This window comes from Ambystoma mexicanum, chromosome 2q (genome assembly GCF_040938575.1).
Source record: "Ambystoma mexicanum isolate Mex_15411 chromosome 2q, UKY_AmexF1_1, whole genome shotgun sequence".
Lineage (NCBI taxonomy): Eukaryota > Metazoa > Chordata > Amphibia > Caudata > Ambystomatidae > Ambystoma > Ambystoma mexicanum.
The window spans coordinates 496,303,321-496,330,309 of record NC_090924.1 but is presented as its reverse complement, the minus strand read 5'-3'; the positions used below and the strand labels follow the sequence as shown (position 1 = coordinate 496,330,309).

General features: G+C 48.1%; 1 protein-coding gene across 1 annotated transcript in view; it reads left to right on the top strand.

Moving 5' to 3' along the window:
• EIF3B (eukaryotic translation initiation factor 3 subunit B) overlaps positions 1 to 26,989 on the top strand; it is a 356,055-nt gene that overhangs the window by 255,498 nt on the left and 73,568 nt on the right. Inside the window, exon 14 of the mRNA XM_069647617.1 lies at positions 14,068 to 14,206. Coding sequence (XP_069503718.1) covers positions 14,068 to 14,206 — 139 coding nt within the window. The remainder of the gene's footprint in view (positions 1 to 14,067; positions 14,207 to 26,989) is intronic.

The window sequence follows — 26,989 nt, the reverse complement described above, 5'->3', positions numbered from 1 at the left end:
GGTCGTTGGTCTCCATCGGATTCCAAGCTACACATCAACTTTTTAGAGCTGAGAGCAATCAGACTAGTGCTAAAGGCTTTTCTGCCATCTGTCAGGGAATAAAATGTCCTGATAATAACGGACAACACAGTGGCCACGCATTACCTAAATAAAGGAGGTGTAGGGTCACTACCTCTGTGCAGAGAGGCAACGCGGCTCTGGTATTGGGCAATTCAGGAAGGAATCTCCTTATCTGCAGTTCATCTAGCCGGGGAGAAGAATATAAAAGCGGACGCTCTGAGCAGGCAGAGTACTGTCCCTCGAGTGGGAACTGGCTCAGGAAGTCCTTCAGGAGATCTTCACCCTTTGTGGAACCCCTCAAGTAGACCCGTTCGCGTCCAGAATCAACCAGAAATGGTATTGCTTAAGGGAATTTCTCCCTAGGGGACGCGTTCGTGGTGGAGTGGAACTTCCCACTGCTATACTCATTCCCTCCGATCCCCGTCATGCCTCAAGTCATCAGGAGGCTAAGGCGGTTCAAAAACCACATGATCCTAATTGCCCCGGATTGGGCCAGGAGAAGGTGGTACCCGGTGCCTTCTAGATATGTCCATCTGCCCTCTGTTACATCTTCCTCAGAGAGAGGACCTTCTCACACAAAAGGAGGGCCAGGTTCCCCATCCAGAGGTCAGGACTCTCAATCTTCATGCTTGGTATATGAAAGGTTGAGACACAAGGATTGGGACCTTCCGGATGCCGTCATGGCGGTGTTGCTTTCGGCGAGAAGGCCATCAACAAAATCTTTGTACCGTTACCGCTGGAAGAAGTTTTGCAACTGGTGCAGGGAAAAGAATGTTCCTTTTCTGTGTCCTATTCCAGCAGTAGTATCCTTCTTATCATTGGCACATAGAGGTCTGAATGTTGGGACCATTAAAGGTTATCTTGCAGCGCTTTCCATCTTCAAGAGCTCTCTGGAAGAATGTTCCTATTTTAAAATTCCTTTGATAGTACAATTCTTCAAGGGACTCACCAGTGTGTTTCCTCCCTCTTCTTTCCAAGTCCCAGTTTGGGACCTTAATCTGGTTCTAATGTTTTTGATGTGTGCCCTTTTTGAATCTTTGCACACATGCCATTTAAGATTACTAACGTTGAAACCAGTTTTCTTGATTGCTTTAACATCTGCACGAAGAGTGAGCGAGTTGCAGTCACTGTCTTCTGGGCCACCCTATACGGTGTTCCACAAGGGCAGAGTTGTATTGAGGGTTAAACCCTCGTTCTTACCTAAAGTTGTGTCCGATTTCCATTTAAATCAGATCATTCTGCCCGTGTTCTATCCTCCACCTCATCCCAGCAAGGAGGTGGGGGGGGAGATTGCACTGGACCCGAGAAGAGCTCTATGCTTTTACATTTCTAGGCTCTCCAAGCTTAGAGTGAATAATTAACTTTTCATTGGCTGCACCGGAATAAAGTTGGGTCAATCAGCGTCAAAACAAGCCCTATCACATTGGATTGTGCTTTGCATTTCAGAATGCTAGAGATTGGCAGGCAATGATCCACCAGAAGGCTTGAGGGCCCATTCAACCAGAGGCATAGCCTCTTCGACAGCCCTTCAAAGAGGTGTTCCAATCAAATCGATTTGTGAAGCACCAACTTGGTCTTCGCTGCACACTTTTTCTAAATTATATAATCTAGATGCCTCCCACTCTAAAGAGCTTGCTTTTGGTAAAGCAGTACTGTTCATCTATATAATAAAAATTACTCCCTCCTCCAAAGAACTTTTACACTGCTTTGGGAGTCTATCTAAGTTGAGGAATACGTTGGAGGACCCAATCCATTCAAAGAACAAGTTACTTACCAACTGGTAGCGTTCTTTCGGCTCGATGTTCCTCCAATGTATTCTTCATCGCCCTCCCATTCTACACCCCCGTAGATTTTCTGGTGTTCCTCGCAAAGCTGACACCTGGCTACCTACACTATCTATACAGCAGAGCAAGAGGGGAAAAACAGAACAGCCCAACGAGCGCTGCGCATGCTACTTGTATTCCCAACGACGCCCCCCCTTGACGGAGGCCTTTTGAGGGACTTCGACTCGACGATATCGACGCACAGCGCCCTCTGACGAGACATTTCTGAAGCAGCTAAACTGGACGAATATATCTAAGATGAGGAATACGTTGGAGGAACATCCAGTCGAAAGAACGTTACGAGTTGATAACTTGTTAATTTGCACGGTCTTCTAAGAACTTTGAGGGCGCCCAGGCCAAGGGGGCCCAACAGAAAGCCAAGCGTATGAGTCCAGGGGCACTGGGAGCGCCCTTGCGACAGGCTGCCCAGCGGCCAGGGCGGGCACAGCATCCCTGGCACCCTAGACCACGCTCCGGTTCGGCGAACAAGGTCATGCCGGTCCCGAGTCACCCAGCTAAGCTGTCCATTGAAGGCGTGGTGGCATCCTGAGTTAAGGCCGCGGCTTCGCAGGGTACGGTCCCCAAGACTAGAGGTTCCCTGCCTACCGGGAGGGAATTGTCGTTCCAGCCCATAGAGAAGACTCGGGAGAAGGTGATGCCAGTCATCTCCCTGAAACAGTCTCCCCTGGTCGAACAGAGGTGTGGGGGGCACGGTTGTCCTGCAGGGTACCGATATCTCCTTTCAGTAGGAACGTTCTACTCTTCAGACCATTTTGGAGAAGAAATTTGTCAAGGCCTAGGCCTACGGGAGGGACCCCGACGAGGGAGATGTCGAGAGTGGCGACGAGACTGATGAGGAGGAGCAGGCCGCTGCCACCGTCCCTCCGCCACCTTGGACACCACCTCCACCCACAGTGGACATTTCGGTGGACATTCTCCAGGCACTCCACACCTTGATTTCGGAGATTCGGACATTCGGATGAGGATGCCCCTTCTGCCGATGAGGATCTCGCGGTGCCGGAAGATCCTGCGGCACTGGGATCGGGTGCACTACATACCAAGAAGAGGAGAGTGCACCCTCTACCGCCTTTTCACCCGTCGCGCCTCCACCGAAGGAGGATACGACCCGGACACGATGACTAGGACAGGCCCGGATGACGACGGGTTGGGAGACCTCCCATCTCCCCCGCCTAGAGCCTCCCCGCCCGACAAGATGGGCTTGTTCCATGCCATGCTATCTAGGGCCTCGGACCTGTTCCAGCTGACCCTCGAGGAAAGAGGGGTTTCTGTACCAACGCCGTGAGGCAAAGAGGAAGACCGTGCTGTCTATTCCTCTGTTGGATGACATTTGGGACGAAGGACTATCCCTTATGAAGAACCCGCCATCTGTCTCGGCGAAGAGGGACCGGTATGAAAAGTACAGAGTGCCGGACTCTGCACCCAAGTGTTCAAGGTCCCAGCCTTCCCTGGATTCAGTAGTCTCGGCAGACCCTCTATGGAATACGGCTCCTCGGCAGCTGTGTATTTGCTGGCGCTGGCCAAAGCAGGACTCGCGCATGCGTCCATTAAGGTTCATCTGGCGGCGATCTCCCGCTACACCTGGACCTCGGGACGGTCGTACCTGTGGTCACACCGCCTGGTCCAGGAGTTCGTCAAAGGACATTTGTTAGTTCCCGCTGGTGAAGGCTCAGGCCCTGGCCTAGGAGTTCAATGTGGTACTGACTAGGGTCATGGGTCCACTGTTCGAGCCTATGCCTTCGGCACCACTGAAATTCTTATCGTGGAAGACAGCGTTTCTTGTGACCATCACCTCCGCACGACAAGTGGGAGAGATCCAGGCCCTGTCTTGTAAACCACGGTACTTAACATTTCACGAGACGAGGGTAGTGCTACGGACGCATCCTTCCTTCATGTCCAAGGTATCGTCGGACTTTCATCTCAATGAGCCCTTGCTGTTACCTGTTTTCTTCCCTTCGCCAGCTGAAAGGAATTTGCACTCGCTGGATGTGGTTAGAGCGCTGAAGTGCTACGTGGACCGCAAAAAGTGTTTCCAGAAGACGTCACAACTTTTTGTGAACTTTGATCCTGTGAACCATGGGAAGGCCTTCTCCAAGGCTTCCATTTCCAGGAGGCGCTCTGGCTGCATCGCCCATTGTCACCGGTTGGCGAACCGACCGTTGCCTGGCTGTCAGAGCCCATTCAACCAGAGTGATCACTGCAATTTTGGCGTTCCTGTCTGGTATGCCCCTGCTGGACATCTGCAGGGCTGCTACGTGGTGGTTGACATTCACCTTCACGAGATTCTACTGTGACCAGGATTCCAGGGTCGGCCTGGTGAGCCTGGTGAGGAGGTAAGATGCTTATGTTGAGCCTTGCCACCTCGCGTGGTTGTGCATGTGTGTACTGCTATGTATTTATTCATGAGCATGTGAATCCATGCTAGACCCCATCCTGGAGAAGAAACAAGTTAGTTACCTGTAATTGTTCTCCAGTATGGGTCTGGCATGGATTCACATGCAAACCCTCCCACCTACCCCTCTGCAGCTCTTCTCTTGGTCCTACTGCCACTTTACGTGCTACCAAATCTGAAGATCCATGCTGGAGATCAACAGTTACATTTAAGTAACAGTTACATGTAAGTAACTTGTTCCTTCCAATCCATTGAGAAGACCCCAGAAAAGAAGATGCCAGTCATCTCCCCGAGACTGTCCCCTCTGGATGCGAAGAAAGGGGGGTGCGCGTAGGTCCTCCAGGGCACGGATATCTCCTCAGCGGAGCTAGTCTACCTTCAGACCATCCAGGAGGGTGGAGGCGACAAGGGAAATGTTGGGGTCTGGCCCAACGACTAGGGCTCCGACAAAGGTACTGTTGAGGAAGGTGACGGAGGGCCTTGGCTATTACTGCTCCTCAGCTTCCTATTTGCCCTCCGCATCAGCTGTCCCCTAGATAGCTCTGTTGACTTTCTCTCTACATACACTGGCATCCGAGATGCATAGGAGTATGCCGTTTACGTCTATGGCCCTGCCTGCGGCTCTGGTGTCGGCTGACCCTCTTGCATTGGGGGGAACCACCGTCCAAGAAGAGGAAGAGGCACCCACATCCTCCTTGCCACCCTCCCCTCCCCCAAAGGATGAAACAGACCCTGACACAGCGATGACGTGGGATGGGGACCTCCTGTCGCCGCCTCCCAGATCTTCACCGCCGGACAAAATAGGCTTGTTTCATGCGATGATCTCCAGGGCTTCGGAGCTCTAACTGCTCGCACCAGTGGAGTAGGAGGGCTTCCTATATCAGCGCCACAAGGCCAAGGGAAAGACCACCCTTTGATTCCCACTCTTGGATGATATTTGGGACAAAGGCCTGTCTCTCATGAAGAACCCTTCTACGGCCCCAGCAAAGAGTGACTGCCTGGAGAAGAAATACAGGATGCCGGACTCTGCGGTGCTTGTGGGCTCAACTGTCGCGGGACTCTTTGGTCTCTGCAGCGGCCAAGAAGTTGTTGGGCTGTTCCTCCTCGGCAGCGTCCACCCCTTAGCACAGCAAGGGGAAGAAGTTGGATACTATGGGACGACGCGTTATCTACTCTGCAGAGACGCTTGATGTCCTCGCTATCGTAGCACGCTATTACTGAGAGCTAAGGTTCAAGCTTGCCCCCATTGTGGACTTCCAACTCCACAACCAGAGGTCGGAGGCGTTGGAGATTCTACAAGAAGGCGAGGTGGTGTCGGACCACACCATCTCGGTGGCCACGGACATCGCTGATGCGGGGTTCCACTAAATGTGCATAGATTGCCTTCGCCAAGGCTGACTCAAGGCCACCAACTTTCGACAGGACGTCCAGACGAGGGTTTTAGACATGCCCTTTGGAGACAATCTTTTCGGGAAGACTGTAAATGAGTCTCTACAGGCCATCAAGGCGGACACTGAGACGGCCCACGCCCTGGGCACGCTACAGCAGCGACAGCTGTCCTTTCAATCCTCAGAAGGCAAGTCTCCCCGTTCTTCCAAGTGTTACGGTGCAAGCTCATCTTCGTACTGCCAGCTCTCCCACTCCTCAGCCCAAGAGATCAACCGGGTCCGTTCCAAGGCTTTCAGAGGAAAACATCGCCAGGGACCCCAAGGTGGCCCGTCGACATCCAAGCAAGAATTACTGGCCGTAATGTCGAGCCCCCAACCGTGCACCCTGGTGGGAGGCTGGCTGGTGAACTTTGTCAGCGTGTGGAAGACAATCTCCACTGACCGATGGGTGCTGGACGCTCTTGTCCATGGACACAGCCTGGAGTTGCAACTGAAGTGTCCCCAAATACCACCAGTGGCCTGTCAGGAAACCACGTCCCTCAGCTGCTGAATGCGGGCCATGCTAAAGAAGGGGGGGGGCGATAGAGCATGCCCCAAAGCGGCTCCGGAGTGTACTCAAGGGACTGCCTTGTGAGTACAAAGACCGGGGGCTGGAGGCCCATTCGTGACCTCCGAAGACTAAACAAATGCATCCAGTCCCAGAAGTTCTGAATGGTCACTCAGACGGCTAAAAGAGGGAGACTTTCTGTTGTCTTTGGACCTGGAGTACGCGTACTTCCACGTCCCAATTCACAAGGGACACCGCATGTTTCTGCGCTTTGTCGTTTAGGGGCAGCATTAAAAGGCCCTTCCTTTAGTGTTGAAGTCGGCCCCAAGGGCCTTCACCAGGTGCCTGGTGCCGGTGGCGGCACATATGTGACTGCAAAGGTTCCATGTCTACCCTTACTTGGACGACTGGCCCATCCGGGCCAGCTTAAGGATCATCGCCGTCGACCACACGGTGAGGACTGTCCCCCTACTGACGGATCTGGGGTTCTCTATGAATTATGCAAAGTCCTGTTCGGGAGAATTCTCAGAAATGTGCGAATTCCTCTCTACCTTGGAAAACCCCAGCTCTTTTGCTGGACTCTGATTTTAAGGTTTTGCCTGGAAAGCGCGAGACCCTTTTTCCCACTCTCGTATTTTAAAGTGATTTTGAACCGTTTCTTTTGGCTGTGGAGTCTGACAAACTCCATAGGCCGCATCTTTTTACATTGTCACACTGCACCTTCAGTGCAGTGACACAGGGAAGTCTTTTTAGATTTCCCAAGGTTTAAATACCATCTCTTGGATAAACGTCTGTTTCCAAGAGCAGTGAAGTGAAATTGACTCCACTTACATTGTAAATTGTCTAGACCCAGCACACCATATCGGGTGCTGGAGGGGTTACTTAGTATCCCCTTTTGTCTAGGTTCTCATGTCACATTTTTGTTACCCTTTCCTCAATGAATGGCTGATTGCAGTGGTTTACTTTTAACTACGTGGTGTGCGTTTACCTCGTGCTGCGTTAGCAGCTGCAGTCAAGCACCCAAGGGTGTAATTTTTGTGAATGGCCCTGGTCATCTTTTTTTTTTTTGCCATTTCTTTGTAGAAAGGCCCTTCTTGAGATTTTTTTTTTTTTAATGTACTTCGTGAGATTTACTCTGCGTGCCAAACCAGGTTCGGTTCATTTTGCCTTTTGGCAGGATTCACGAGAAGCACGCCTCTGGCTCCATGGTGTCTGGCAGTGCAGGAAGCAAGGGAGGTGCCCAGAACTTCCTTTGCTTAGGTGATTGGCTGTCTGGCAAGGACAGCCACCCTGCTTGGTGATTCACAGCTAGGCTGGAATGAATGGGAGAAACCTGCATAAAAGGCAATGATTTTTGGCTTGGAAGGCAGTCGACCACTGGACAAAGGAATCTGAAGATGAACTTGAAGAGGACGCCTGCTGCAACTCCTGGACCGTTGGGTTGCCCAGTGAAGCCCTGCTGAAACTCCAATTTTGTTTCGACTAGAGAAGGCCTGCAAGGACGACTACTCCCCTTGAGTTGGTGGGACCAATCAACTTCAAAGTAAGCCACCTGGACATCCTCTTGGAGCTTGTTGAAATGCCACTGCAGTTGCTGCTGGAACCGAATAACCAGAAAAACACCAGATTGTGTGTGTTGCTTTTAAGCTGGCCAAGAGCTCCAGGAAGATCCTCCGGACTGACCGAGCCTGAGCCACCTCAGAGTGCTGGACCCCAGATGCAAGGAAAGCCCATCTCGACAGCCAGGATCCGCGGTGTTGCTATTTGTTGTAGATGTGAGGAGCTGAAACACTGAAGTGCCACTTGTTTGAAGATTGCTGATTGCGGTCAGTGTCCGTCCCATTGCAGTGCAGGAGTCCCCAGACGTCCTCCCTCTGATCCCCACGACTGAGGCCCAGGAACTGCAGAGCTGCACAGGAACAGAAACCATCTGCTACACTGTTCATCAACGTTAAAGGTACTGTACTAAGAGAACTTAACTCTTGTGTAACTGAACTTGTTCTCTGTTGGTGAGACTTCTTGTGGTTGTTCTGTAGAGTTGCTGGCAGCTTCTATACTTCACAAGCCTAAACAGCTTGTGGCCCTGCTTTGAATTCTTCTTTTCTACAAAGACTTCTAAAACATTGTGCCAGACTTTTATACACCTCTGAGAAGTTCTTCAGCTCACCTAGACTTTTGCCCAATTGAATTTGGCATAGCTTGGCTCCCTGAATGACTCTTCTTCCCTCTGACATTGTGTTAAGCCTTCCTTCCAGGAAGGGGTTAACTAACTTTGCATTGGGGGTTACCAAAAGTACTTACCTGCTTCAGAATATTTGTGTGATCTCTTGTTCTGTTCTAATAACCTTTTTCTTTTGACAAACTCTTAAGTTTGATTCTAGATGCAAAATGTGGTAGATTAATGTCCACAGTGTCCTAGTTACTAAAGTCACCTGAGGGTGTAGGAAGTGTGTGTGCCATCCCAAAAGGGTACTTACTGATTTAGAAATATTAAGTGTATTTTGAAGTGTATTTGTGTTACAACTATATTGCCCCCTTCTGAAGAAGGCTTACTCTGACTGTTAAATCAATAATTGTTTAATCAAGAAACCTTGTGTCTAAGTTTATTTGAATACTTGACACTGTGAATCTCTAACTCACCTACATCTCACATTGGCCCCTCTTGAGAGGAGCCTGGTAGCTCAACACGCTACCAACCTGTGTAGTACAGACTTATACCAAATGTTGGGTTCTTATTGCCAGTAGGTCAGGGTTGTTGTAGTGCTCCCAAAGGGTACTGAATACATTCTTGCCTAACACACCTTCTCAAAGCCCTTACCGGTTGGGCAAAAGATTCGGGGCACTTTGACCCGTGGCAGTTTGGTTTCACCAAGGGTCTGGGAACAGTGAATGTAGTCGTTTTGAACATCGTAAAAACTAAAGTAAAAATGAAGCCGCGCCAAGTACTGTTGGTCGCCTCAATTGATCTTGCCCGGGCGTTCGACACTGTCGATAAAAGATTTCTCTGGGCAAAATTGAAATCGTAGGCATGTCCGCCGGATTTAAGAAAAGCATTGCTACTACTCCATGAACAAACTTCCCTTCGTGTCAAATTAGACAGAAAAGGGCTCATGAGTGATGCCATATCAACATTTAATGGACTTGAGCAAGGGTGCCGTTTGGCGCCGGCTATTTTCAATCTCTTCATTTCTGACATTCACAGGGCGTTCGATTCTATTAGATGCTTCCCACCTCACCTGGCGGGAATTCCAATCGTTTGACTATTATTTGCAGACTATTTGATTTACTGATCAAACCCAGGTGGGCAGCTGGACGCCCTGCAGAGAGATGTATATACAAATGGTTTAAAGATAAAAGTAAAAAAAAATCAAGAATCCTCATTGTTGGCTGCAGAAAAAGGAAAAACAATGATCCATCTAAAGGGCAGATAAACGGAAAAAGATCCTCCAAGTGACTTGATTTAACATAATTGGGGCTATGCTTGAATGATAGTGCTCCAGACGCCCAAAGGGAAGGTCACCTTGCGGAGTAAAATGAAGAAGTTAGCTGCCCAAGCAAGCATTATTCAAAATCGTTATTGTAAATTCTCCTTGACCCCATTGATTTTTATCGCCTCAAAGTAGTCCCCATTCTGAAGAATGGGGCAGAAGCCTCATTTGCATTATCTGTAACAGTTTGGGGTAAACTGGAGGGTTTATTTTGGAGAACTGTCTTAAAATTACCCAACTGCGTCCCAATTCACAGTCTGGGTCGAGTTGGGCCTAACTTTGATTTATTCCATCATAGTTTGGAAAACCCTCTCTTCAGAAAATGTTGTGATCAGAACTTGGTAGGTGGCCTCGAAGCCATTGGAAAAGCAATGTCAGGCGCCTTGGACCATCTACTAATAACGTGGAGTTCAGCCTGTAGAGAGATTCTGGACGAGCTGCGGGAATCTGCAGATTCGTTATGGAATAATCCCACCAACGTCAAGAGAAAACTCTACGAATTTGACTGGATTCACTCTGGACTTGAGAGACAAGGCAAAAATGTACAGCAATAACTTTTGGGACATTAGAGCAAGAGGTGTGGTGCTGCCCTATGTAGCCAAATTTCCGTGCCGTTAGACGTGCCCAGTTTCTGAGGTTGAGGCTAAACTTGTGTCCAACCAGAGAAATCACTGAAGTTAGTAAAATTCCTGAACAGCGGGACTTTCAGTGCACTCTGCAATTGTGAACTTGAGACACTGTTTAATCTAACCCCATTATGCCATGGGATGAGTTGGCTGAGGTCAAAATGGCCAAACAGATTTCACTAAATTTCAAACTATCTTTGGAAGATTGGTGGCCAATGCTGATGTCAAGTAAACATGTTTCGGTAACATTAGCATTATTGGCCTGCCTAAAGTCTTTGACCTACTTCTTGAGACAAAGTCGAGACTTGAAGTTGATAAATTTGAGGTGAGTGATCAGTGTCTGCTTCTTTAGTCCTCGTCTGAATGGGAGGTCTAGACTTAAATCAGGGGATGTAGCTTTGATGTTGCAGATATAAAAGGTGGGTTGAATTCCTTTCTGAATTGGGACTTCTCCCTTGTTTCATGATGCGTACTGTGAAGGTCCTGGGTGACTTCCCTGTATATATGCATGTTGTTTATGAATCTCCCTTTTTTTTCTTTTCTTTTTGATCTCCCCTCTGAATTCTGTTCTATTTTTATTTTTTTTATTTTTTTTCTGGCTCGATTGTTTTTATTCTGTTGTATAGTTATAAGGTTTCTTTAAAAACCAAAAGCTAATAAAAAATAATTGTGATGCACAGCACCTTCAGTACAGTGTCACAGAGAAGTACTTTGGATTGCTCATAATGTTTAAATACCTTCTCCAAGAGTAGTAAAGAGGAAATTGACTTTATTTGCCTGTTTTGCCTCTGGCGCCACACCTCAGTCCCCTTTTCCACGTCGACGGGAACGGGCTGAATTCACCAGCGCTCCTTGGTTTGGCTTCGGCCATGTAATTCCACGCGCGGATACTTCTTCTTTGTCTTATCTATCATTCAGGTACTCGGTCCACGGGCGTCACGCTCCTCCCCGGCGCATGCTGACTTCTACAGGGTTCATCAAGTGTCCATCCTGCAACGGGCTATTCCCAACTTCAGACCCCCACGCCCTCTGCCTACATTGCCTTGGCTCAGAACACGGTTGGCAATCCTGTTCGGCGCGTGACTCGCTGTCCTCGAAGGTGCTCAAGAACAGACTAGCCAGGTGGAGGGAGCTCTACCAGAGGTCGCCTCCAGGAGATACTTCGTGAAGCATCGAACCAAGCCCAAGGTAGGGCCAATATTTCCCAGCGCACCCCGCACGTGAAACCCCTTCCTATGTCCTTTCCCGCATGGGAGGGGACTGGCCAGGTCCTTTCCCACGCGCTTAAGCACTGGAGCAGGAGGGGACAAGAGGGAAGACGTCTGGGGACTCCTGCTCTGCAATGGGACGGTCAGCGGCAGCAATGGGCAAACATCAATTCAGCAGATCTTCGATGTTTAAGCTCCACGCGTCTGAGAGCAAATAGCAACACTGCGGTTCTTGGATACCGCTTCTGGGGGTTCCAGCACTCTGAGGTGGCTCAGGCTTGGTCAGTCCTGCAACAGGGAAGTCTGGGGGATCTTCCTAGTGCTTGGGTCTGATTTAAAAATAACACTCAATCTGGTGTTCCTCTCCCTGGCTATATGGTTTCCAACAGCAACTCTGTGGAAATTCAACCAGCTTCGAGATGGATGTCCAGGTGGCTTACTTTAGAGTTGATTGGTCCCACCAACTCAAGGGGAGAAGTCGTCCTTGCAGGGGCTTCTCTGTCGATGCGAACTTGGCGTTTCGGCACTGCAGCAGGGCTTCACCGGGCCAACCAACGGTCCAGGAGTTGCAGCAGGCGTCCTCTTCAAGTTGTTCTTCGGTCCCTTCGTCCAGTGGTCGACACTGCCTTCCAAGCCAAAAGACTTGCCTTTTATTCATTTCTCTCCCATTCATTCCAGCCTAGCTGTTAGTCACCCAGCAAGGTGGCGGTCCTTGCCGGACAGTCAGCCGGCCAATCATCAGAGTGCATTTGGGTCGCCAAGGAGATTAAGCACAGGGATTTTCAGACACCTCCCTCACTTCCTGCCTACCCCAGACACTCTGGAGCCAGAGGCGGGTTTCACGCCTGAATCCCGTGAAAGGGGAATTGAACAAAGACCAAACCTGGTTTGGCATGCAGAGCAAATCTCAAGAAGGACCTTTCCACAAAGAAATGGCGAAAAAAGAAGGCCCAGGGGCCATGTTGACAAAGATGGCTCCCGCTGGTGCTTTACTGTAGCTGCAGACGCAGCCCGCGGTAAAGGCACCCCATGGTAGTTCAAACAAAACCACTGCCACTAGCCCTTCAGTGCGAAAAGGGTAACCTAATGTTACATGAGAAACTAGACAAAGGGGATACTAGACAACCCCTGCAGCACTCTATTGTAAGATAGGGTGTGCTGGGTCTAGAAAGTTACAATGGTAAGTAAAGTCAATTTCACTTTACTGCTCTTGGAAACAGTAGTTTATCTAAGAGAAGGTATTTAAACCTTTGGAAAAATCTGAAAGATTTCCCTCTGCCACTGCACTGAAGGTGCTGTTTGACACAATGTAAAAGGTGATGCCTATGGAGTTTGTCAGACTCCACAACTCAAACGGTGTATAAAATAACAAAATACATGAGAGAGTGGAAAAAAGGTCACACTCTCTCCAGGTTAAAAAATCAAGTCCTCAAAATCCAGCCAAGTTGCTGGGGGTCTCTAAGGTGGAGGGAATTGGCACATTTCTGAGAATCTCCCTAACACCTATGACTATTTCTTATAAAACATATAAAGGGAATTAGGTTCATCCAGACGTGGACGCCCTTGCTCACTGTGCTCAGAGAGGCACAATTCCACCTCACTACTGAGGCCCAACAAAGCTGAAACACTTGTCTGGGGTTGCTGTTGGTACTCTTGTTATGAAGATAATTGCAATAGCATTTTGGTTCTGGACTGCCATGTGGGCAGGACAAAGACTGATATGCAAATGGAACTTTCCCTTGTGTGAAAGGTACAGTGAGCTAAAGTGTGGCTGCGGTCTCTCGAGTGGGTACCTTTCCAAAGAACGGGTCATTTAGCTGTGTTCATTCGCGCAGGGGGGTGCCTAGGACTGTTTTTTTGATAAGTTACAGCTGCCACAAGCCTACTGCACAAAAATATATTGGCATGATCTAATCACCTACGGCCAAAATGGGAAGCTTAAACTGAAACTATCCTATGAGCCATATGGACTTCTCCAGTATCGTAAAAATAGGTGCACTGTGAGGAAGTCTTTAATAGTACCTCTGCCATTTCCTCCGTTGATCTACAATTTTTGATTTTTTGGTCAAGTTTAGGGTTCACATTAAATGAAACTAAATTCCTGAAAAATCGGAATTCGGCCTTAACACCCCTGTTTAATGGAATTATTGATGAATGTGCAAATCGAAACCAAGATCAAAAATCCCTATGCTTTCCTCCTAGCCTGCAATCTCATTGCTGTTAAAACCAGTGGCCTTGCATTAAAGGTTTAGTGGAAAACAGGAAATGCGTTTGATGGTGAACATCAACTTCCTAGATGAAATCGCTTGCACATGATCTGTATGTTCATGCCTGGGTGAAAGTTTGATTCTCTTTTGAGTAGTGGAATCCACTAGATACAAATGTAAAGCTTTTAAATAGGCACATGAACAGTTTTATTACATTCTTGTACCTGTCAATTTTGTCCCTAAGCAAAATGAGCACTGTAATCTCCAATATTGTAGGTATGCAGTAATGTTACTTTTTTGTCTTCCCCAGTATGAATGGTGCCTTGGCATTTGTCGACACCTCAGACTGCACCATCATGAACATTGCGGAACACTACACAGCATCTGACGTGGAATGGGATCCGACTGGCCGGTTTGTTGTGACATCTGTTTCCTGGTGGAGCCACAAGGTTTGAGGCAGTCATTCACTGGCATTTTGTGATTGTATAGAACAGTGTTTTTATTGGGCAGAAGATTATGATGTTAGTTTATCTATGTTCGGCAAAGTTTGTATGCAGTATGCTTTGGGACCACTACACACAACTAGGACTACAGGTGTAAGCAAACCAACCTTTGGTATAAGTCTACTACACAGTTTCGGTAGCGTTGCTGAGCAGCCAGGCTTATCTCGAGAGGGGAATGTGAGCTGTAATGTTACACAGAGGTCTTGTAAAAACGCAGGTGGGTATAGACTAGTCAGTGCACGGTTTGGCTTGAAACTGTGTTTATTTGTTTAAATTAATATCATTAAAAATAATAGGGTTCAACAACTAGAACTCTGTCTCCTTACTTTAACAGATATTCTTATTGTCTTTAACTTGGCTGGTGTGGCTAACGAAGTAGTTGGTGGAAGAGTCCTTGACGACTTACATGTTATCCCGCCTGTGCTTTCAGTACGTCACAATCCGAAGGACCGTTTTGCCCATTCATGTAGGTTGCTTACAGTCTTTTGTCTGGCTTTACACTCGTGGCGGTTAGGGTTTAATGGTAGTGTCAATAGGGCTCAAACTTCTCCTGCTTTATCCTCTTAGTTCAGATTTATTCACTCCTTCTCACTGCTCTCCAATCTTTCACTTGTTTGATCGTCCCCTCCTCCTGCTAACTCAGCAGTTTGCCTTTCTCACCTCCTGTAAGGACTCCCGACTCGTTCCGAGTGCCTCCGAAGAGATTCTGGCCCCCTCCTATTTGTGGGATGCCTTGCACAATCGGCTGTCTCACTGGGCCGGCCTCCTGTGCAACAGTGGGGCTCTGGCGGCGCTGCACTGTATCTCTCAGCTGTTCGGTTCGCTCTGCCTGCTCCTCCCTCGCAAGGGTGGGGGCTGTAAGCAGTCATTCGGGTGATTACAGCTGATCGGATGTTTTTTTTTTTCGCTCTGTAGCTTCTGATTCACCTCAATGTCTCAGCTCACCTCGTTCTCTCGCCTAGCTTATCAACTCGGGCCAAACAGTATTAATATAAATCTTCTCACGACGCTCAACAGGAGCATGTCATGACTTAACCTTTTGGGCTAAACATTTTCTTAATAATCCCATTCATAAACTATCTCTTCTTCAGAGGAAGCCCTGTCGTCGTCACTATTTTCAAATCCCGAAAAACAACCACAGAAGTCCAGTATTAAAGAAAAGCACCTTTCAGAAAGAAACTACTTTTCTGATGTTTGTTAATCTGCTTAGAATCACATGCTGTGCATAGGTCCGACATCCAGTGGTCACTGCGGAGTATTGCATTTTGTTTTTCGTAGTCGAAAAGGGACGTCGACAAGGCGTGTCTGAAATACTATCCCTATAGTGACGTGCGTTGTACCCACAATCCCTCACGCGTCGAGGTCCCTCAGATTGTTTTTTTCTGCCCAGCTACTGGTCGCCTTTACGCGGAGCTCCTCGAGAGACATTGCTGATTTCATCTCCTCGACCTTTGGTCTTTTTCCTATTTAATATATAACACATCGATCCCTCCCTCGACGCAGTTGTGAAGCTGTCTCCGCCGAGCAAGATCTTCGACGGAGGGGACGAGCGGAGGAGATCCTTCGGCGTTGCCGAACACGTGGCCTGGCCTCACAGGCCAAATACAGTAGGGAGAGTGGGGTCGTGGGACATCTCTGGTTCTTTTCTGAGAATGCCTTTCCTTTTCCCCTTCCTTTCCCTTGGGGTCGTTATCACGATTTATTGCCCCGGCTATGGAGAGGACACCCTTTAGGTTTTGCCCGCTTTGCAAGGGCAAGTTTACTTGGAAGGACAAGCATTCACGGTGTAACCGCTGCTTGCCCCTCGATCACAAAGAGGGTTGCACGGCTTGTCGGCTTCTTAAGCCAAAGACTCTAAAAGACCGTAGGGTCAAGAGGTGGGCGGCCTACGCTATGTCGAAGGCCGATTCTTCACTCGCCGCTGCTACCACCGACAGTGACGAGGAACGTGATAACACGACCTCCGCTACGGAAGTCGTAGACCCCTCTAAAGAGCGCTTGCGCTCTTCCTCTGTCCCCAGCCCAGACGGGCTCGGCTCACGCCCTGCTTATGGGGATGAACACCCCGGCGACACTGACGCACACGATACCACACATAAGCACACAACCCATGGCTCTTCTTCGTCGAAGACGAAGAAAGCATCAGCGCCCAAGGAGACGCAGGTTCCACCGGCGGCCTCCTCGGACCGTTCAGGTTCGAAGCCCCTCTCGCAGCCGCGACCAGCGACTGGGCTTTCGGCAAAGAAGGGCGCCGCCCCCAAACCATCGGCCGGCGCGCACCAGCAGAGAGCGCACGCCGCCGTAGAACGATCGACACCCGTAACGTCGAAACCACAGCCCTCAGCTGACAAACAAGTCGCAGAGAGCTTGGCGAGGATCGTTGTAGCCGACGCCCAGAAGCGTACGCCGAAAGACACGTCGAGCGCTACGCAAAGGTCGAAGGACACGCCGAAAAAGCCCGAAGAAAGACAGGGACTACCCCCTTCAGTCGGGGGGACCCCCAACACACCGGAAGGCTTTTCGGAAGGCGACGGGACACTTTCCTCGACGTTATGGGAGAGGTCGAGTCGTTTTCAGCTAGATGACACTAATTTTCCCCCGCTAGACCGCTCAGGGGTACCCCATGAAACCATGGAAAGGCTCCATATCTGCATGGAGAGGTTTATGAAGACCCAGAACCCTCCTACTCCCAAGAGAACAAGAGAAGGGCCTCAGGAGGACCCCAGGGCCAAATATCTGAGACTATTCAATCCCCAGCAGGACACAGCCTCAGATTTCCATAATGTGTATGACCTCACTGGTGAGGAACAATACTTGGAGGAGGAGGATGAATTTGTGGACGATGAAGAGGGTCAGAACCAGGAGTAAGGTCTGGAAGACAGCCCAGACATGGTAGGAGAAGGCTTCGGAGAAAATCCAGAAGAAGGACCTTCTCATCCCTGGCAATCCCCATCAGTATATTCGGACACGGATGTCCTGAACCTAAATCCTCCTGACAATTCACCTGTTAGAAACACGTCTCCCATTGACGATCAGCCCACATTCAATGCCCTGTTGCGCAGAGCAGCAGCACATTTCAAACTGGACACTGGGGAGATCTCTCCTGAAATAGACTTTGTGGAAAGAGTAATTAAGGAGAAAGCCCCGGTCAGCCAGACCATTCCCCTCCTCGCTTCAGTGAAGAGAAGAATCATCCCTTCGCTATCCACACCCGCACTAATCAGAGGAGTTAATCCAAGAATTGAAAAACTTTTCACTCCTTCACCCTCAGACCCGCTGTACATCAGGGGACATTCCATTCCAGATTCCCTTGTAGTAACTAATACAAGGAAGAGGGCAGGGGTGCCACTGTCCACCAGCGAGGCACCACCTGACAAGGAGGGCAAGAGGTTATATGCCCTTGCAAAGAGAGTCACATCATCGGCTGCCTTTTCGGCAAGAATTGCGAACAACAATTCTTTGCTAGCTAGCTACGCGGTCGCACAGTAGGCCAAACTGCGCAAAGACGCTGAAGAAGCGCCGGAACCACTACGTACACGCCTGCTATCAACTATTGGCAAAGGAACCCAGGTCAACCAGAGTATTGTAAAGAACTCTCTGGATGCTGCAGAGACAGCGGGACGTTCCCTGGTTCAGGGAATACTCCTAAAACGCCATGTATGGTTGCGCAACTCAGGGTTCAAACCGGAGACACAGGCGTCTTTAATAAATAAACCTGTTGAAGACTCAAACCTCTTCGGGAAAGCGGTGGATGAGGCTCTGGAGATGGCTAAAAAAAGAGTTGGATACTATCAAAACTCTTGACCAGATCTCTAAGCCCACTAACAGACGCGGCTATGGCAACAAACGTTTTTTTCGTGGCCAACGCCAACAGCAGAATCAGCAGCAACAGTACCCTGCCACCAATTACCAGACCAATAGTGGGCAGTACAGCCAAAGAGGCCAGCGCCGTGGCAAAGGGAGAGGTCGGGGGTCCACCCCCAGAGGCTCCCAAGCCCCCAACAACACCAAGTGACGCGAAGATTTGCGTCCCCTCCCATGCAACACCTGTCGGGGGCCGGATAACATCCTTTCTTCCAGCATGGGAGGGAATAACGTCAGACAGCTGGGTACTTTCCACCGTAGCCCACGGATACTGCATCGAATTCAACGGTTCCCCAACATACAGACCCCCAAGGGGACGACGCATGACACCGGAACACCTTGCCATCCTTCTCCAAGAAGTACAACAACTGCTGGAAAAAGGAGCCATAGAGGTTGTGCCTCTATCTCAGGTAACGGAAGGTATTTATTCAGTGTACTTCCTTGTACCCAAAAAGGATCTAACCATGTGCCCTGTATTAGATCTGCGCCCAGCGAACAGGTTTATCAAACCCCAGAAGTTTCGTATGGTGACCTTACAGGAAGTGATCCCACTGCTATCACAGGGAGATTACATGACAACATTGGACATGAAAGATGCATACTTTCATATTTTAATGTTGCCAGCGCACAGAAGATACCTCAGGTTCATGATAGAGGGCAAACACTACCAGTTCAGAGTGCTACCCTTCGGCATAGCATCGGCACCAAGGATATTCACGAAGGTACTGGCAGTGGCAGCGGCCCACCTGCGCAGGTTGTCCATCCCAGTTTACCCTTATCTCGACGACTGGCTCATAACAGGGGATTCTTACGAAACATGCTTCTCCAATACCCAGAAGACTGTAGACCTTTTGTTCCAGTTGGGCTTCTCCATCAACGAAAAGTCCAGCCTAGACCCCAGCCAAATCAAACAATTCCTAGGGGCTCTAATTCAAACAAAGGACGGCCTCGTCTTCCCCTCCAACGAGAGGGTACAAAACATGCTGTTTCAGATCCCTCAATATGTGACCGGTCGAGAGGTGACGGTACGCAAAGCAATGCGCTTGCTAGGCATGATGGCGTCGTGTATTTATTTGGTACCTCACGCGCGCCTGCGCATGCGCCCTATGCAAGAGTGGCTCAACAGCCAGTGGTGTCAGGCCAGCGGACTATGGGACCATCTAGTGGTGGTCTCGCAGGCCTTGGTTCTCTCGCTACGGTGGTGGACAAAGGAAAACCTGGAAAGAGGGAAACCCTTTGCCACACCCGCAGCAGAAGCCACTCTAACCACAGACGCATCCCTCACAGGATGGGGGGGCTCACCTATCCCATCAGACTGCTCACGGAGTGTGGACTCCGAACGTAGCATCCAAACACATAAATCTTCTGGAGCTACTAGCGGTGTTCAAGGCGCTAAAAGCCTTCCAGGAACACCTACAAGGCAAGACTGTGTTGGTCCTTACAGACAGCACCATAGCCATGTACTACATCAACAAGCAGGGGGGCACCCACTCTCCAGGACTGTCCAAACTGGCCCAAAATATATGGAAGTGGGCTCTCAAACAAAACATGTTCCTACTGTCACAACATGTACCAGGGGAACTCAATCTGCTGGCAGACAAACTCAGCAGAGATTTCCCCCTGCCCGCAGAGTACGAATGGCGACTGCACGAAGACATCGTCTTCGACGTCTTCACACAATGGGGATTCCCAGAAATGGACCTGTTCGCAACCCTGAAGAACTCACAATGCCAAGGTTATGCCTCCAGGTACCCCCAGAACCAATCCAAGGGGAACGGTCTGTCGATGCAATGGTCAGGGAAATTTGTTTACGCTTTTCCCCCCCGACTCCCCTTCTCAACAAGGTGGTGCACAAGATGCACCAGGAACAAGTGACCATGATACTGGTGGCCCCAATGTGGGCCCGACAGCCATGGTTCGCTCACTTGATGGAGATGTCTCGATCTCCCCCAGTGAAACTCCCCTGCCCTTACAACATGCTGTCACAAGACAAGGGCAGGACTCTGCATCCATGCCCCCAGAACATGAACTTAGCAGCTTGGCTCCTGAGATCATAGAATTTGGACATCTACAGCTCCCGCAGAGATGCATGGACATCCTCAGGGAAGCCAGAAAACCTAACACTCGCCACTGCTATTCTAGCAAGTGGAAGAGATTTTTCATCTGGTGCAGAGGAAAAAGCATCAACCCGATTGACTGCTCTCCCACACATATTGTTCTATACCTGACCCACTTATTGGATTCAGGTCTAGTGTTCAATTCCATTAAAGTCCACCTAGCGTCACTTTCTGTTCTAGACCCCTTCGTTACAGTTCACAGAGATAAGGTGGTTCTACGCACGCACCCAAGGTTTGCTCCGAAATTCATCTGGAAATTCCACGTAAACCAGTCTAAAGAACTGCCAACGTTCTTTCAAAATCCTTCCAACTTGGGAGAAAAAAAACTCTGCACACACTAGATGGACAGGTGGGACAGGCAGTATTAAGACATCTTTTCTCTACTGTTCCTTCTCATAACCCACCGCCAACTCCGGGTACTGCTCGCTAGTCTATGCACAGCATGTGATTCTAAGCAGATTAACAAACATCAGAAGACAATGCATTACTTACCGCAAAAGCATTTCTGATGGTTGCATCTGCTTAGATTCACATGCGCCCACCCTTCCTCCCCGCTCGGATGGAAGGAACATAGACCTTCCCCCTGTTGGAGATCTGGAGCCTAAAGACCATCCTGAGCTGCAGTCTTTACTGGCAGATGGTGGCCCCTGTAGGGCAGACTTCAGCAGAGGTCAAAGTGTCCTACTCTTGAAGGACTTTGCCAACAGGCAGCTCCTCAGCTGGACGGGCAAGAGCCAGCGAAGCACAGGTTGTACTGCGAAGATGGCCTCTTCTACAGCGAACCTACTGAGTCTATCCCAGGGGACTACAGAAGACTTGTAGTGCCCCAGGAGATAAGACACCAGTTCCTACAGTTAGCCCATGAGATTCCTTTAACTAGTCACTTACGTTTTAAGAAGACCAAGGAAAGGCTTTCTCTATATTTCTACTAGCCTAAGTTGAGGTCTGATGTAGATGACTTCTGTAGGAGCTGTTACATTTGTCAGACATCTGGCAAGCGTGTAGACAAGAATGTGGCACCTTTTTGGTGCCTCTCCCAGTGGTGGGAGTCCCTTTTGAGAGGTTAGGAATCGACATTGTTGATCCATTAGACCCTCCAACCTCTTCAGGCAATCTATTGTTGAAGTCGACCATGCTACTAGGTATCCTGAAGCTATACCTATGAGGACTGTTAATGCTTAGGCAGTTGCTAAGGCCCTACTTGGTATTTTTACCAGGATAGGTTTTCCTAAGGAAGTCATCTGACGGGATCAAACCTTGTCCCACTACATGCAGGCCATGTGGAAAAACTGTGGAGTGACCTGCAAGTTCTCAACTGGCTACCAGCCCCAGACGAATGGGTTGGTAGAGAGGTTTAATAGAACTACAAAGAGCATGATGGGAGCTTTCGAGGAACCCCTTAGTGGAAAGTGGGACCTTCTACTGCCATGCCTTTTATTTGCTTATAGAGAAGTCCTTCAGGAGGGAGTTCAATTTAGTACCTTTGAGCTCCTCTATGGTCATCCAGTTAGATGTCCGTTGGCCCTAATTAAGGAGGGGTTGGGGAGTGCTCCTTCCCCCAAGACAGTTAGTCACTGACTATGTGCTAGGTCTCCAGAGCAGAATGACACACATGACAGAAGCATCTGATAGCCTTGAAAGCCGGTCAGGCTCTGGTGAAGCATTGGCATGACCAGAAGGCCAACATGGTTGTTTACTCAAGACCAGCAATTTCTAGTTATGGTGCCTACAAGGCAGAGGGCCTTAAAGGACAAATGGATTGCACCCTTCAAGGTTGTGGGAAAACTTGGAGAGGTCAATTATTTGGTGGATTTGGGCAACCCTTAGGAGGCCCCCAGGGTCTCTCAAACCAACCGCCTGAAAAGCCTATGTCTCTAGACCAGAAGTGGGAGCTTTGCTTCTACCTCTACCGGACCTCCTCAGGGGACAACCTTTAGATGGGGAGATAGGTGTTAGTCTCTCTTCTAATCTGACACTGGAACAACAGAAGGAGTGCAAATCTCTGTTAAATCAGTTTGCCTCTGTTTTCACTATCACCAGGCTTGACCCCTTGGGGCTGGCATGATCTTCTCACTGGTGACTGTTTACCTGATAAATGCAGGGGTTACAGGATGTCAGACCACGTAAGAGCCCACATAAAGGAAGCGGTTAACAAGATGCTTGATCTCGGGATAATGGAGCCATCTACAAGTCCATGGTTTAGTCCAGTTGTACTAGTGCCAAAAGCAGGATCCAAGGAGTTGAGATTCTGTGTGGACTATAGACCTCTAAATGCAGTCACAAAAACCGATGCCCATCCTTTACCTCGGACAGACCATGCAAGGAGAAAATTGCATTTTTCAACCCCAGCAGGCCTCTACCAGTTTAAGGTTATGCCTTTTTTGGATTAAGAAATGCACTTGCTACATTCCAAAGGATGGTAATCAAATTCTGAATGGGATGGAGGACTTCTGCTTGGCATACTTGGATGACATTTCAGTGTTCAGCCCTACTTGGAAAGAATATGTTGACCACTTGGGATATGTATTGCAGGCTCTTGAGCAGGCCCATCTGACCATAAAGGCAAGCAAATTGGTCAGAGCAAAGTGGTCTACCTCGGGGACATGAGGTAGGAGGAGGTGAAATAAGGTCATTGCTTAGCAAGGTACAAGCTGTACAAGAATGGGCCACCCCTTCTACTCAAACCCAAGTCGGAGCCTTTTTAGGTCTCACTGGTTATTATAGGAACTTAGTAGAGCACTATGGGTCCATAGCTTCTCCCTTGAATGTGGTCCCCTCTCTCAAATTCCCCAAAAGAGTCAGGTGGAATGAGGAGTGCACTAAGGCATTTGAAAGAAAGCCCTTTGTCAAACTCCAGTCTTAAGAGCTCCTGACTATAGCCAAACCTTCATTTTGCAAACGGATGGTTCCAATACAGATATAGGCGCAGTTCTGAGTCGGCTGGATGAGAAAGGAGTACCCTGCCTATCTACTTCATCAGTAGGAAACTTCAGGAACCTGAGACAAGGTGGGCAACCATAGTACATGAGTGTTTTGCCATTGTGTGGTCTCTGAAGAAGTTCTGACAAACCACCAACCCTTGAGATGTTTAATGCAGATGAAGGGGTAAAATCCTAAGTTGTTAAGATGGTCAATCAGCCTACAGGGGTTTGTTTTACCATTCAACACAGGTAAGGGTGTAATCACCAAAATACTGATGGTCTCTCCAGAATGTATGACCGACTTGAGTAAGGAGATTCATCCAGGGGTGGATTAAATCCTGCTGTCCCTTAATCTGGGGGGAGCGGGTGTTAGGGAGAATTCTCATAAGTGCCAATTCCCTTCACCTTAGAGACCCCCAGCAACTTTGCTGGATTTTGAGGACTTGATTTTTTTACCTGGAGCTTTTGAGCCTTTTCCCCACTCTCTCATGTATTTTGATGTGTTTTTACTCTTTTATTTGGTTATGGGGTCTAAACTCCATAGGCATCTTTTCATTTGTGTCACACAGCACCCTCCGTGCAGTGACACAGGGAAGCCTTTTTGGCAGTCCCCAGGTTTACATACCTTATCTGGGATAAACTGTTTCCCAGAGAAAGTAACATGATATTGACTTTACTAGTCTTTTTAAATTCTTAGACCCAGCTCACCCTATCTTACAATAGTGCAGGAGGGGTTACTTAGTATCCCCTCTGTCTAGAAAGTCATGTAGCAGTCAAATGCTACCCTTTCCTCTCGAAATGGCTGGTAGCAGTGGTTTTACAACAAACTACCATGATTTTTCCTGACCGTGAACACCGGTAGCGTTAAACCGTGGGAGCCATGTTTTTCAAGATGGCGCCTGAGCCCCCTTTGTTTCCCAACTTGCCGGCCCAATCAGCTTGTGACCCAACATATGATTCTTTCTTTTACGAACTACTTCTGAGAACTTTAGCAAAGACTTTTCCGTTTAACTACCGGAACATAGCGTACACCAACTACGCAGACGATACACAGGTACTACTCCCGCTAACTGGGACCTACGAAGAAGATGCGACAGCATTAACCAAAATCTACACAGCCATCCAAACTTGGATGGCGGCCAACGGCCTCTGCCTAAACGGGGACAAAACCGAAATCCTCATAGTAGGGACCAATGAAATTCTCAACAAACTCCCCCCCCAATACAAATCCTTCAACATCGACAACTCCACCATCACAGTCTCCAAGACTGTTAAAACCTTAGGTGTTCACCTAGATGCCTCACTATCTATGTCTCGCCAGGTCAACGCCATAGCCTCTTCCTCAGCACTCACCACCAAGGTGATAAATGCTGTCAAGCCTTTTCTCTCCACTAAAAACTGCCTGTCCATCGCCAGAGCCACTATAGGTACAAAAATAGACTACTGTAATGCCCTGTTCCTAGGCACCTCCGCCCACAACCTAAAAAAACTCCAAATCACGCAAAACAACGCGCTCCGGGCAGCGCTGTCCATTCCAAAAAGAGAACACATCTCGCAAGCAAGGAAAGATGCTCACTGGCTACCCGTGAAGGAACGCATACTTTTCAAAGCCATGACCATCACACATAGATGCCTCTCCCTGGATGCCCCACCCTATCTCGCAGAAAGAATCACACCGAAAGCCTCCATCAGACCCACCAGAGCTCACCGCACCAACATGATTGATGTCCCCACGTTTCAAAGATCCAGGGCGGGAGGAACCAGCTTCCAACACCTCGCACCTAAAAACTGGAACTCCTTACCTACCTCACTAAGGAACGAAAAATCATACCACACCTTCCGTAAAAACCTCAAAACCCTCCTATTCCGCTAAAAGTCCTCCACATGCACATTCATGCTTGCATTGTAACCACAGCATAGCATAACCACTAAGCTCAATGTTTATTACCAATGTGAAACGTACTCTGTAACTCGGTTTACATCTGTAAACATATTCCTATGTTTGTGTTCAAGACTAAGTCTGCTGTAACAGCGCCACGATGCCCCAGGGCAGTTTTGTGCGCTTTATAAATGCAAATAAAAATTTAAAAAAAAAAAAAAAACTGCTTTAACCTATACACGACTTTACCCCATTGACTTTGGCCTAACCTTTTGCATTGAATCGACGACTCTGGTGAACTCAAAACATTTGTGCTCTCTAAGAATAATTATAATCTTTTTATTAACCTATGCCTTTTTGCTCCTACTTCAAAGTAGTTTAAATGCCTCAAACGCATGTAAAAGTACTGAAGTAGATTTGCGATATATATTGACGCCTCCTAGTGAATGTTTTATAACGGACTGTGAAATAAATTGGGAAGTGTTTTACCAAGAAATCTTGTGTTAGACTTTATTTGAATACTTGTGATTGTAGACCTCTATGTGACATTGTTACAGCTCACATTTCACTCTTGAGATGAGCATGGCTGCTCAGCAACGCTACCAAAACTGTGCAATACAGACTTGTACCAAAGGTTGGTTTGCTTACACCTGTAGTCCTAGTTGTTTTTAGTGGTCCGAAAGGGTACTGCATACAAACTTTGCCTAACAGTTTTCCGCATCCCAAAGAGGTTTACTTCATAAATAATGCCTTTGGTGAGATTCCCATATGATGGGTGTTCGGACAGTTTTCCTGAAGTCCAATTAAGAGCTTAGCAAAACCATTGAACTGAGACAGTACAAGACTCCACTCTTAGTATAAGACTGTACCACCTCAGTATATGGTAGTATATACGGAGCAGCCAGGCTCATTTTAGGAGGGAGAGTGGGCTGTGGGGAAAGTACACAACCTGTAGTGCACCAAGGATTCAATAAACACTTACTACAAGAAAAGTTTTATTATATATACAAGAAGTTAAAGTTAAGTCTGGGGTAAGTACTGGTCTTAGTCATAAACACATTTATAAAAACACACCACAGTGCTTAAAGGTACACAGACCAAAGCATAAAACCTTATTCAGAATACCTAACAATAATTCTAGTGAAGTCAAACCTGATCATACACATTCAGTATAAGTCACACATTCTTGGGGTAAAACCAACCCCATCAGTTATGCAGGGACACTGTGCAAAGAAATCGCACAGTAAACAAACTTGAAAGTAGACTTATTAGTATTGAAACACTCATTCAAGGAACAATAAAAACCTATACTTATTATTCAGAATATCATTAATTCTATGTGAGTAAAACGTTTTGGTATAATATACAATTACAGCAATAACTCTTTAATTTGTTTTAGGCGGGCACACAGCTACCTCAAGTTAAGTAAAACCTATATCATTTTAAAAGAGGCTATCTGCAATTTAAGGGTAAGTATAACCTAAGGCATTATTCTGGACAGGATAACAGCAAGTCAGGGGAAGCAAGCACCAATTGGGGACACTTGTACATTTATACACTAACATGAATAGTAAAGTGACAAACCAACAGGATTACGTTTAGGAAGAGGGGGACCCAATTCACAGGTGAGTAAATCAACCTATCTACTTTTTTAGAATGGCGAAACAGTTTCTAAGGGAAGTAAGACTTTCAATACACTTATTAAGAATGGCACACAGCTTATTCAAGGTAGGTGAAACCTATGTATACTTTTCAGAAATGTTTAAACCTATCCAAGGTAGGTAAAACCTTTTGTAATTGCTTACCCTGTTATAGTAACCAACAAGCTCATTGGCAAGTAAGTACACTTTTAAACACGTTTTCTCTTTTCTAGGCAACTGGCCCAATCGTTAGTCTTTGCCTTATTCTTGGAGCATGAGTGTTCAGTGGCAAAAGGGGGCACTAGATC